General features: G+C 39.5%; 2 protein-coding genes across 6 annotated transcripts; one reads left to right on the top strand and one right to left on the bottom strand.

The window, feature by feature from the left end:
- Positions 1 to 230: 230 nt before the first annotated feature.
- LOC104436245 (VAN3-binding protein) lies at positions 231 to 4,342 on the top strand. The gene is made up of 9 exons (XM_010048969.3): positions 231 to 334; positions 427 to 710; positions 1,292 to 1,357; positions 1,589 to 1,657; positions 1,742 to 2,114; positions 2,959 to 3,129; positions 3,245 to 3,294; positions 3,625 to 3,682; positions 3,761 to 4,342. Coding segments are annotated over exons 1-9 (1,266 nt in total). The 5' UTR covers positions 231 to 333; the 3' UTR covers positions 3,955 to 4,342.
- On the bottom strand, positions 3,290 to 7,268 carry LOC104436244 (probable lactoylglutathione lyase, chloroplastic). Of its 5 annotated transcripts, XR_005548939.1 has the most exons (11): positions 7,022 to 7,224; positions 6,338 to 6,542; positions 6,112 to 6,236; positions 5,954 to 6,015; positions 5,546 to 5,758; positions 5,391 to 5,438; positions 4,758 to 4,865; positions 4,492 to 4,632; positions 4,165 to 4,236; positions 3,720 to 3,794; positions 3,290 to 3,636 (listed from the first exon to the last, which is right to left on the bottom strand). XR_005548939.1 is itself a non-coding variant. In XM_018869722.2 (10 exons), exons 2-9 carry the CDS (start codon positions 6,478 to 6,480, stop codon positions 4,195 to 4,197), a joined length of 882 nt encoding a protein of 293 aa, XP_018725267.2. In that variant the 5' UTR covers positions 6,481 to 6,542; positions 7,022 to 7,224; the 3' UTR covers positions 3,290 to 3,636; positions 4,165 to 4,194. The 5 variants fall into 5 exon arrangements, 4 of the variants coding, with proteins under 4 accessions (XP_018725267.2, XP_018725266.2, XP_010047269.2 ...); XM_018869722.2 differs by lacking the exon at positions 3,720 to 3,794; XM_018869721.2 differs by lacking the exon at positions 3,290 to 3,636 and having other exon boundaries at positions 3,672 to 3,794.
- Between the last annotated feature and the right edge of the window lie 6,444 nt (positions 7,269 to 13,712).

A 13,712-nucleotide genomic window follows, 5' to 3' on the forward strand; every position in this document is an offset into this window, starting at 1 on the left:
TATATATATATATATATATATATATATATATTATGAGGATGCATTCCTTTATTCAGTTACTTGACAAGAACTCCAGTGACACTCTTTTAACAAAATCTTTTTGCTAAACAGTGAATACCTTATAAAAGCTGAAGCTCCTTATACGGTTGAAACTGCTTTAAAAAAACTGTACCAAACAATATTTTAGTATATCTATAATCATTCTTTCCTCGATAAAGAAAATGAAGGCCCTTCTTTGCCCGCAACCCAATATAAGTACCCTTCTGTCATCATATCATGATCACTCTTGACTAGCTTGTTCTTGCAGGTTCCTCAAGTCTTGAATGTGCAAAAAGTAAGCTTTGTCTCTTGAGTTGGAGCTCAGTCCCGAATGAATGACAGTTTTATATGAGACTAACAATTGTTTTCTTTGAGCTTTGTTTACAGTGACTTCATGCAGCGTCAAGCAGAAGAAGCTGGAGCATATCGATGAAAATGGGCCTACAAACTTGTCGTCATTGCAAGCGTCATGCATGACCCCTGAGACTCCAATTGAGTCCATGGAGTTTCTGGCAAGATCATGGAGTGTTTCAGCCATGGAGCTGTCGAAAGCTCTCCACACTACTCATGTCTCTGGCGGCAACGACAATAATGATAATGCAGAGAGATCATCTTTTTCTTCAGTTGGCACAGATACGAACGAAGCAAATTCCAGGTCTCCAAGAGACTATGTAAGATTCCCATTCCAAACTCTTATTTTGTACACCGTGAACAAAAGGAGAAGTTTTATAAGCCTATGGTAGTAGCCACTGGCATAAACACTTGGATGGGAAGTAAGATCGCTTATGTGTAGCTCCTACTTTGTAAAATGCTCAGTAAATTTTCTGTGTCAAATCTATTCTATGTATTTTCTTGGTTGTATAATCTATAGATAAATCTCTTATCTCTGGTCACTTGTAAAATTATCTTGACTACCTCAAATAATTTTGGAGCTGGAGTTATATTAGTTTCCCTGCAGAGATAAAGAATCCCACTTACTGTAGAATCTTCTAAGGACCTGTCAAGTCTGTCTTCCAAAATTTATGTTCAGATGAAACAATATCATGTAAGTTAAGTTGGGTCTTGAAAGAAGAAGATGAAATTGACACCATATTACTCTTGAACGAAGCAAAGCAGAGACATTTACCTAGTTAAAGAGTACCTTAAAACACTTGCCACCCATCTGTATTTTTTTTCCCCTTTAAAGTTTTGTCATCTTTGCCATCTGCTTTGGTTGTACATGATCTTGACAATTCTTTCTTTCACCTTGCAGCTACCTCAGCAACCACCAACTAATGAAACCGAGTCCATCTCTCCAAGAGACAGTGGTGAAGTCAGGGTAACTCAAAGCTTTCTATTTTTTTCCCACCCCACACACTTGCCCTTCACTTGTCATCAAGCGGACAAAAAGAAAAGAAGTTTTCAAGCACTTCAGATAAAAATGGTTATTAAACTTTTGTTCCAAGAATGTTCTGGATAAGCTCAGAAATTTCACTTTGAAAAAGAGTAAGTGAAACACATAGGTGACAATCTGCAACTCAAGTTTAACTCAGGAGTCTTGTCTGTGAAGGAATTATTCCTACTCCATCAAGCACTCAACCCGGAGTTCCTTTCCAATCAACAACTTCTCAGAAATGGGGTAAATCATCACTCAAAATCACTACTTTCACGAAACTCCAGAAACAATACTTAATCATATTGACATTGCTACTTTGTTCTGCAGATCTACAAGAACATAATGAGGGGGAAAACAATTGGGAGGTGGTTGAAGGACCAGAAAGAGAGGAAGAAGCAGGAAACCTGGGCCCATAATGCACAGCTACACGCAGCCGTGTCTGTGGCAGGGGTTGCAGCTGCTGTGGCGGTGCTCGCAGCATCCAACGCAACCCTGACAGAACAACCGACCAATCACCAGAAGAATCATGCCAGGACATCCACAGCTATAGCTTCTGCAGCAGCTCTGGTGGCATCCCACTGCATCGACCTTGCGGAGGAAATGGGAGCCGATCACCAACAGATTACGGCTGTGGTGAGTTCCGCAGTCAGTTCAAGGACTAATGGTGATATCATGGCCTTAACTGCTGGAGCAGCTACAGGTACGAGCAACGCTTAAAACATAATCCTCAGGATAATTAGGACACAAAAGCCAAGTTTTTCTCAAAGGGAAAAAGAAGAGGCAGAGTAAGCTTTAGTTGAATAGAATTGAGCTTTTATCAATGGAAAATCATAGTGCAAACCCCCCGCACTTTGTTTAGCAATCCTTGGTCCAGAATTCTACAATTTGGCCCCATATGTCAAAGGCTTGCATTGCGCAATTTTTGGTGTTCTTTGAATGGAAATTCAATTAATATATCTTACAGAAAAAAAGTACACCTTAAGCTGATTGGTTCAAGTATCAACAGAAAATGTAGAAAAAATGGAGGTATAAACGCTTGTTGAAATTTGGAAAGGGTACATTTCTGGGGCAAGGGGGTGCTCAGCACCAATGGTGGTTTGGGCTTCTGTTCCCAAACACAAGATCACCACTTCAGATTGCTTGTGGTAGCAATGCGTTCACTCACTTTGATTGATATGATTTGGACCTCTAAACACTTCAGCAGGGCTAAGGTGATGGGGCTTGCCTACCTCAGACCAGTGGTTCACCACTGTTGCTAAGTGACAACCACTCTGCCTTTTTAATCTAAACATATGTAGGCCGCAGTGGGTGTTAGAACCCTCATGGTAACGCCCAATGGGAGTAGCCACGATGATTGCCCTCCCTCGCCTTTTTGACACAGTTAAAAGGAAAAAGAAAAGGACAAAGAGTATACCTGTGCAATTTGACCTACCCATAGAGCTTACTGTACTTTCTAAGTTATCATCTTGAGGAGCACTGTCATTCTTGGTATTTTTCCTACAATAATCCAATTAAGTGTAACTTCTACAACTCAAACTGTGCAGCATTAAGAGGAGCCGCCACCCTGCGATCAAGGCTTCAAAAGGGTTATGGAGGAGGGACATTTGCCATGGCAGAGGACAAGGGAGAAACTGACAAGGAAAACTACATGTCGATGTCAAATGCATTAGACTTTGTGTCTAAAGGAGGAGAACTTCTTAAACGCACAAGGAAAGGTATACGGACAGCATTAGAGAAAAAAGAGCATCCGCTTATGCTTTTATGCTTCTGACTTCGTTGTCTAACATTTACACTTCTGCATTCGGTTTCCAACATAAATGCTGTTGACAGGAGCCCTCCACTGGAAACAAGTGTCTTTCAATGTAAATTCAAACTTTCAGGTACAAACCTAATATTATAACAACTACATTTATGTTAAGAAAATTGGAAGGGTACATCAAATTTTACCGGTGCACTTAAATTTTTTTCTTTCCTTTTCTTGTCTCCTCCTTAATTTGCTTCAAATGACACAGAAAGCTCCACGTGTTCATGAAGAGCAATTTATTATCATCTTTTTCATGGCTCGATAGATAATTTGATAAGCCAATGATTTTTTTCCGTGTTTCAGAATACGGTTAACCAACATGTTAACTAATCGATTCTCCATCAGACCCATAGATAATGCATTCTTCTAATCTTCAATTCTAACGATTGCTCAAAATTTGAGGCAGGTGGTAGCAAAGCTGAAAAGCAAGCATGTGGCAGGAACATTCACAAAGAAGAAAAAATGTAAGCGAATGCTTTTCATGATAAACTCTTTTGTCACCTGTCGGCTCTGTTTCATCTGAAACGAATTTCAAATTACAGGTGTAGTCACTGGAGTGCATCATGATATCCCAGTCTGGAATGGAAGGGAAAAGGAAGACGGCGGTGAGAAGGCTTACTTTGGTATTATAACAACAGACAGGGTGGTTGAGTTTGAATGCCAAAGCAAGGGAGACATGCAAATGTGGACTGAGGGGATCCAGCAAATGCTGAATTACTGTTCCGACATGATATGATCTGGAGGGAAAAGTGGTATGGTTGGAATTTAGAAGCCCAGAGAAAGTTTGTTCCGCATAAAAAATATCTGCATGGTGAGATTGATTGGAGAAGAAGACTAGCAATTAAAACGTCTGAAAGAGCCGTGGAGTAATCTCCAAGGCTACCTCTGTACAAATACCTAGTGAAAAGCAAGATGAAAAAGCTAATCAAAGGTGAATTTGAATTACCTCAATATCTGCCCCCCATCAATGCTTCAGTCACTCCAATTCTTTGAGGAAGTCGACATTATCAACAAAAACCTGAGTGAGAGAGAGTCAAACTTTGTACTTGTATTTAAATGGAATTAGAAAATACAGTGTGTGTGCTTTCAAAATCATTTAGCACCAGAATAAAATGAGTTCCACATGCATATGCGTATTAAATCTTCAAATGAAAAGATTATAAAGGTCTTCATTGTTGAACTTAGCTCTTTTTATTTGCTCAGCAACATCTACTGGGTAAAATTATAAGAAGAGTATTCATAAGGCCAAGGAAATCACAAGAAAAAGACGTACCGATTTCCAACCATCAGGGTCCAAGCAAGCAGTTATCTTCGTATTAATACCTGGTAACGGGCCAGGTTCAAGGGCAATTATCCCATCAAACAGTTTAATTGCCTCGGCCGTCTTATAAACATCATCAGTTCCAATTGCTATCTGATGAAAGACATAAAAGCTCGGGTGTGTCACATGATTCACCATGAATGAACACAAGGACTCCAAGTGAACTTTTGCTCAAATGATAAGAAAGACTGGTGGGAGCATAAGGGTGGAGACCTCACCTGGGCATAGCCGTCCCCCTTATCATATACCGTGACCCCATAATTGTAAGTTAGTTTCAGGACTGGGTTTGTGTCTTCGGGACCATAACCCAATGTAACTTCAGAATACTAAAAAGTGAGAAAAATGCTGAAAGCATCAGAGAATGAGACATTGCCATTTTAAAGAGAAATTATCTGCAGACCACAACCAATAAACTGCTTTAAGAAGGAACTAAGAAGCATTCCTGAATTGAACTAAAGAAATGAAGGCATTGACTTGTGCTCAGAACAGGGTCAATGTGTTCAATGCATCAGATATTGAACGAAGAGAGACAAAACGACACATGGTTTTGGTGCAGACCTTTCTTGAGACATTACAAATCATCACTCACCAAGAAAAGGAGTGTGCCTACGTACTTACACCACATGCCATGGGATAAAGGATAAAAGATAGTATGAAAAGATTCAGGATCAAGAGAGATGCAGAATTCTCATTGCCACACAACCTTCCCATGCATGATTACACCACACCCACCATACGACATGCAAGCACACGTTCCCAACTTTTAAGACTTCATAGGACAGCCTAAGCTCAATGCTTTCAACAAGGTTCAATTAAGTTGAGATTGGCTATGATGAGAGACATTAAATCACCTTGTATTCAGGGTTGTCTTGTTTGCTGAGAAGGTCCATTCCAAAAGCCTTGCAGTTCAAAAAGGACAGCAATTTTTATCTTAAGCACGTATATGCGACAAGAACTTACATGGTCTGGTGGAAACAAAGGAAGCTCTTCATAATTAGTCAATCACCTTCTTGTAAAAGTTTATTGATCGATCGAGATTGCCCACACAAAGCTTTACATGATGTAGGGGCTCAGGAGTAGTTGCTGCTTCTGACAGCTCAAATTTGTATCCATCTGGATCTTCCACATAGGTAATTATTTTACTGTTTCCATCAAGTAGAACAGATTCCTTTATCACTTTACCTCCCTTTGCCTTTACAAGATTCACTGCTTTTGCTACCTGCAAGGAAATATTGGTACATAAGCCACAATATAGAGCAGTGGATAAGTCTATTTCATTGGGCAAAACAAAATTTAAGAGACAAAGAAAGTAACTTTTGAGATTTCATAGCAAACTTTTAGACGAATGCAAGGATACTGTCAGTCTCATAGACACAAGAAAGGAACAAACTTTAGACAAAGAAGGATAATTTACATCGTCCACTGTGATGCCAAAGTGGAGTCCATTTCCTACATTGTACTTGTCCGTGCCATAATCTGTTAGGCATCAGCAAATTAGCTCAAGAATAGAAGGAATATCTGAGCAAAGATTTCAAATTCAAAAAGGATGGAAAAAAAAAGGAAACAACTTACTATAAGTTAGTTCCACAGTGAAATGGGAATCTTCAGGTCCATATCCAAGAAAAGCATTCGAGTATCTCTCCTCTGGTATGTCCCGTTTTCTCAATAGTTTCATTCCGAAGCATTCAGTGTAAAATCTGCAGTATCTTGCTAATTAGCTATTTGCATGAAAGGCACATCATTAGATGAGGAAATGAGCAATATGAGCAATTACAGGTCAAACGGTTAATGGACATACTTTATAGTCTTGTCCAAATCACCAACACGATAAACGGCATGGAGCATTCTTCGCTTGTCTTTCTTAGCCCACTGCAATGCACTGTCCTCAGTGAGATTACTGTTCATTTCTGCTACATTTCCGATGTTATTTGTTTCGGTCATGCTTTCTGCAGGCCTAAGCAATTCAGATGCTTTTACACCCAAGACTTGTGACTGAGGAATAGCTGGAGAAATTCCCCAAAAGCTCTTCAGATCGTGGCACATAACAATATTATAATCACAGAATGAAGCAAAGTAGAAAAAGCTAACTCAACAGGTTATTACAGAATAGTCACAGATAATGCAATCACTACATAATCCATGAATTATTCATGAAATAGGAGCTCTGTGACTACTATGTTTCGGGCATATTTTCAAGCATTGATTTTTATATATTGACTATTTACAACCGCAAGAAAGAGAAATAAAAACCACTAATCCAGTAGTGATCAGAATATTCATAAGAAAGCAGTTAAAATTGGTCAATTGTCATTCAAGAAACCACTGGAGAGAACCGGTCAGAGCTTGCTGTAGACAAAAATAAATAAATAAATAAAGTAGTGAACAATGCTGTGGAGTTGAATTTTGTCACCATCAACCAGAACAAACCCGAAGCCGAAATGTCCAAACTCTTGACATTGTTTCCTCTTCTATGAGAATTTACCTGTACCCAGTTGGAACAGAGCGAGCCTCCGGGAGAAATTCGAGCAAGAACTCTCATTGCTTTGGTTGTCGCTACAACAGAGCTTGAACGAGCACTGTGACGAAAAAGAATGCTTTTTTGGGAGAGAAAATGGCGTGGAACCGGTACCGTTATCATCGTCAACATGGCGCTGCAAATCTGCACTTGCTTGGTCACCGACGAACGGAAGCAAAAATCCTAGCGAAATTGGAAGCTGGAGATTGGGTGCATGTGGACGGGCTTCAGCTTCAGGCCCATTTGATCACCTACTCTGTTCTTATTGTATTATTGATGGCGTTGAGCAGCCTTGCTTTTCTATTACGTCGGTTCATACGACACTCGAAAATCAAATCTTTCCCATTGTAGTAATCTATTATTTGTTGGAAAGCATGTAATAGAAATCCAATACCTTCATCCATCCATGGAGATCGCCAAGATGAAGCTTAAATTCGAGCCCATCAATACTAGTAAAGCATGTAACGAAAACTCAATACCTTCACTTGTAGTGATTGCTAAAAGAAAGTTTAAGTCCGAACTCGTTAATATATTCAGTTGAATCATCCTTTACTCAAAAATCAACTAAAATATGTTAACTGCTCAATGAGTGAAATTTTATTGACAAAATTCAAATGTGTAACTTAATATTTTCTACAATAGCATGAAAAACCTTTTTTTTTCTTATTATATTCATCATCATGTCAACTTTTTTATTCTTTTGTGTTTGAGCTGTCTAGATGATCATATGAAGCAATCATATAATCTTATGCGGAATAGCAATTAGATAAAGTTGTGATTATCAGAATCCAGTCTCATGTTAGTAATCCGCCGGTTGGTAAATGACAAGTAACCCTGATAAAGGTAAAGTATTTGGTAACTTGCTTACGCAAGTGTTAGTCATTTACCAACATACTTTGACAAGTACCAACATCTATCTACACTTCGAATATTACTAACCTTTCTAATAATTTACAAAAAATTTATGACTTATCAACGACACGAAAGTTTATACGTGTCTATCACGTTATGATACTAAATAATTTTTGTCTCTTATTAATTGTTATTTTACTTATTTTGAAAAGTACCAAAAATTACTCTAATAATGTAGTAACACCTATTTTAATGGCCTATTGACCCTTTTATTTGAAATTACCAATCTTAATTTGACTAACGTGCCAAAATCTGTCACGTTATGATACCAATTATTTTTTGTCACTTATTAAATATTTATCTTACTTCTTTTCGAAAGTAGCGTTTTTATTTATGCTTACCTAGAAAACATCCACTTTTTCTTTTCTTTTGATTAGCGGGTCAAGTGGCGTCTGGGCCAACGACTTCCTGCACCTCAACTAGTACATTTAAGATTTTACCCCTTCAATGCTATCAATAAATACTTAAACCCAAGACCACAAGGAGATGAGCAAAATTTCTTACTCAAGGCTATTTTGTGACTTAATAATACCTTGAAAGTTGTTAATTTTTATATAAAATCACCAATCTTAATTGTTTCAGTTTACTAGTTTTTGTCCCATTAAGATATCAACAAATTTCAGTCGCTTATCAATTCTTTATCTTGCTTGGTTTTGAAAAGTGCAAACCTTTATTTATACTTCCATGATTACCAATTACTTGGGAAAAAAGCCAAAAAAGTCTTAAACATTTAGTTTTTGTACCGATTTAGTCCTAAACATTTTTTTGTGCCGATTTAGTCCTAAATCTTTTTTTGGTATCGATTTAATCCTAAACCTTTTTAGGTTGTGCCAATTCAGTCCTTTCCGGCCAATTTTGCTAGATTTTGCTGATTGAACGCTGGCTGGCCAACGTGGCCTAATCGGCGATGTGGACAATTTTTAATAATATTTTTTTTTTTTTTTTTTCTTTTTCTTTTTCTTTTTCTTTTTTTCTTTTCCTCTCCTTCCTCCAGCCGGTCACTAGACCTCAACAACCGGCCAGAGGCAACGGCCGGCGAGGTCACCCTGGCCGGCCACCTCGCCAATGGCTGCGAGGGCGGCCTCACGCGAGCCAACGATCGGTGAGGACAAGCCTCGCCCATGGCCGGCGAGGGCGAGCCTCACTCGCCCAGCGCAAGGCCGCCCTCAAGGCCTAGGTGGCGAGGCTCACTGGATTTGGCGAGTGAGGGGGTTCGAGTAGGGGGAGAGAGTCGGAGGGGTAGACCGCCGGCCACTGCACCTAAGCCGTAGCCGTTGGCCTACGGTCACGCCTGGTTTCAAGCACCGAAGCTCCGATAGGCCTTGGTCCTTTTGAGCCTTGCGTTGGTCGGACCAGGCCGGAGCTTGCAATCGTCCGTTGCACAAGCTCCATCCCCGACCTCCCTTTGTTTGCTGTGCACATCCTAGATTGTTCTTCAAGGATTCAATTCGAGATATGAGGGTGTTCAATCTAGGCGGGACCTAAGAGAGAGAGAGAGAGAGAGAGAGAGAGAGAGAGAGAGAGAGAGAGAGAGAGTCCTCTCTCGGCCAAGCCGAGGAAACCTAGCCACACGAGACCACCGCCACAACGCTGCTGTCCGGTTCCGTCCATCGATGCTCGCCACTTCACCAACCCACCACCATATCCAGCGAGCTAGCTAGGCTCACCCTCGCTAGCCATGGGCGAGGCTCAACCCTCCCAAATCCGGCGAGGGCGAGCCTCACCGCCTGGGCCTCAAGGGTGGCCTCGCACCGAGCGGGCAAGGCTCACCCTTCGGCCACTACGGGCGAGGTGGCCGGCGAGGTCAACCTCGACCTCACCAGCCATCGCCTCTGGCCGGTCGCCGAGGTCCGGCGGCGGCCAAAGAAGAAGAGGAGAAGAAAAAATTAAAAAAATTAAAATATATATATTAAAATATTAAAATATTATTAAAAGTTGTCCACATCGGCGTCGATCAGGCCATGTCAGTCGGCCGGCATCCAATCAGCAAAATCCGGCCAAAATTGATTGGAAAATACTAAATTGGCACAACCTAAAAATGTTTAGAACTAAATCGACACCAAAAAAAAGTTTATGACTAAATCAGGACAAAGGTGAAAGGTATAGGACTTTTTTGCCACTTTTCCCCCAATTACTTTTATAATTTACTAGGATTCATTTGTGTGACTTACTAACGTCCTTAGTTTGACTGATAAATTAGCATTCTCCATATTAGGATACCAACTAATTTTAGTCGCTGACCTTGGCGATGGCCAGCAACCTCATTAGAGCCTCGCTAGCCCCTAACAAGACTTGGCGTCACCTTGGTTGGGTGAGGTCAAGCCAAGGCGAGGCCAACCCCCATCGACCGCTAGCCAAGGCTCGGCTTCATTGGGGCTAGACCTCACCCAACCACTAGCCAAGGCTCAGCCTCACTGGGGGCTGGTGACACTTTGGCCCTCATCTAGCTTATCACCAACCTAGTTGAGATCGACGATCGGCTAAAGAAAAAGGAAAAAAAAGAAAAGAAAAAAGTAAAAAGTAATATAATTATTAAAAAAATTGTTCCCAGAAATAGAAATGTTATTATACGCATCCTTAAATACCATATCAAAGAAAAAAATTACTAAAATACCAATGGCGAGAAATTACAGCCAAAAATAAGACGTTACTTTTATAATTAGAAATTTTATATAACTTGGCATATTATTTAAAAAATCCAATCCGTGTGGCATTTCCATGTGGTGTGCTTGGCATTAAAGTGATCATTTTTTAATAATAATTGGCACTAAATGATCAATTTAAACAAAATTTAGCATTCAAATTATCACTATATATATATATATATATATATATATATATATATATATATATATAACTTTTAAATGATGTCGTTTATGGGTTATATACTAACTAGGCACGTCGACAAAGCACGAGATTGAAAATTAATAAAACATGGCATAATGTCGAATTTTAAGCTACCTAAATCTAAATTGGCACTTAAATGATTATTTTTAAAAATGTGGCACTTTAACACTAAAGTAAGTACCGGCTATAACTTTTAAAACTTTTAGTGTCCTTCTCCCATTTAAGACTTTAACAAGCTGAGGGCAATCAATTGACAAGCCACAAGGGGAAAATTTTCCCCTTCTTTTTCATCATTACAGAGTTAAAAACGAAGGACTCATTTCCATAGCAAGAGTAGGCAGGAGGAGCTAATCATGAGAGCCAAAAGAAGAAGAAGAGCACTCAACCCTATAGATGCAAGACCTGGTAAAACGATAAGATGCTACATGGTAAGCGAGTTCTCGAGACTGATTCACATATCTTAGAAGTTGTAAAGAATCGATCTTTTCGGATAGACAACGGTTTGCCTAGAAAATAACCACGTGAAACATCGATAAAAACAAATAGAATGGATAATCTAAAAATTGGACGGCAAATCTTTCAGCCAAAAGAAACGACAAAACCCACCCTCTCTACATGTATTACCTTCCGATCCAAGGGAACCGACAGCTTCAGGCGATCAAAACTACGACTCTGAGAAATGGATGGCTTGTGGAGAGATGCACTGACATGCAAAGCATGAGAAGAGAGTGCCATCTTCTTCTTCTTCCTCCTCCTCTTCTTCTGCGATACTACAACAGACTATCACGATGTTTACCGAGAATGAAGAGAGGCTACAGTGATGCACACATAAGCCTTCGACATATATAACAAGAGGCCTCAAAATTCGTCCGATGACATAGGTATGTCGCTTTCCCGGAGGCGGATATTCACTCATGCTTGTCTCTGCCAGAAAGGACAGATGAAGAACATGCTCATCGAAGAAGGGAGAAGAAGAAAGATTATATATATCATCACACACACACACACACACACACTTCCATCCATGCACTCAGGCACTTAAAAATCAGCTCAAAATAAAACGCTACATCCCATGATCTGCGTCGTAAGAATAAGTCTGCAATAAAAGCTCTAGTTGCTGTTGTTCAAGGAGGGATGGCGTGGCGTGGTGGGTGCTGCATCTCAAAGTGTCGCGACATTGATCGAATTCAGCCATTGCTGGCCTTCGAATATTCCAACGCGTACACTATTGGATATTTGTACAAAATCAAACGTAGGATCTCAAATTCAATTCCTACCAATATTTGGGCAGGCATGAATGACTTTGTTGAGGTGCAAGAGTGAGTCGTGATGAGTGTCGGCACCTAAATTTTGGCAAATTATTTAGTTGTTCCTTGCATGGAAAATTAAAGAATCGACATCAATCCCTAACCAAAAAAATAAAACAAAAAAAAAAAGTAATTGCATTTACTTATAGATTACATTTCTTATGCATTGTTAAACCCATATAATTTGCATGTTAGTTCAACTAGCAATGGATGGACTGGTACAGGGGAGGTCATGATCTTGATCAGACTAAACCCATGTAAATTAAAATTTGGCCAAAATTCATTACATGGCCAAAATCTTAGGGTGGCGAAAAACATATTGATTAGAGAAAATTGGAGAACCGATTTAACTAGGTGTAGCCAAATTTTGATCATGGAGGGTGAGGAACGAGGATAAAGAACATATTTGAACTGTTTAGCACGTCCAAGTTGTGTGTTTAAATATTGGAAATGTGTATGTCAGCACGTTCACACGTGGCAGTATCCCCTGATTTTTCGAAGAAAGGATGCAAGGTAATATAGTTTTGTTTTAAAACAGGATAGAGGGGAACATGGAAGACACACAAGTTCAAAGAAAAGCGACAAGAAGTAAGATATTTTCTAAGCATCCCCCAATAGGGAAAGAAGATCTGCCCTCTTTCCTTAAAGATCACCGGCCATCTCACTTATAAAAAGAACATGACCCTTTACAGAAAGGGGTCTTCCTCCCTCTCTCCCCTTATTACATGCTAAAAAGGGAAAAGCACGTTCTTTCACGGACATAAAAGACGACATGGGGAAGAGATTGGACCGAGATCGGACGCTCGCCCGGTCCCTAATGGTTGCAGGAGCAGGCATTTCGCCATCAATGGAAGTTGGGTAGTAATAAATATATGAGAACGATGCGCTCTATCCTCTAGCCGGTTTCAACTAGCAATCTTTAAATAGTTACAATAGAATATGTCATTTCTAGCCAAGCACTTCTTCCCAAAGCTGGTATTGCTTATACTCAAACAAATAGATTTCACTTTCTTACAGCTAAGCACATACTAGAATATTGATAACACTTCTCAAAAGTGCGATTTCAATATGCTCAAAAAGACAATGTAATAATTTTCGTATAACGTTCATTTGAATGTTATAACCTACTTTTCAATCACTTAAGTATCATAACTTTTAAGAAAAGTTTACCTAAAATACTTGCATCTTAAACCCTCAAAATTCACATGGGAGATTTCGATATGCTTCGAATCACCTTATAGCATTATATATTTATGATTTTGTACATATATCATGAGGCCGATGGCCTTGAAGCCTCTAGTTAAGGTGGGATTTCAATCTTCTCTGACACATGCAAATTGTAATTGGTTAATAAGTTAGTTTAATAATAACTAAGAATTTTCAAACGCAATCTCGATAATAATATGGCGCGTAGTCTCAATGGCTCAAACAACCGATACCATGCTAACACATGCTCAACTTTAAATGTTCGTTGTGTACAATAGATTAAGCGATTGGGCAAATGCAGCCACTGATAAGCACGAAACGCTTGCACATAACTGAACTCAGAAAGAAAGAACATCTCACACAAAAGGCAAAAAAAAACTACTATA

The sequence above is a fragment of the Eucalyptus grandis genome, chromosome 3 (genome assembly GCF_016545825.1).
Source record: "Eucalyptus grandis isolate ANBG69807.140 chromosome 3, ASM1654582v1, whole genome shotgun sequence".
Lineage (NCBI taxonomy): Eukaryota > Viridiplantae > Streptophyta > Magnoliopsida > Myrtales > Myrtaceae > Eucalyptus > Eucalyptus grandis.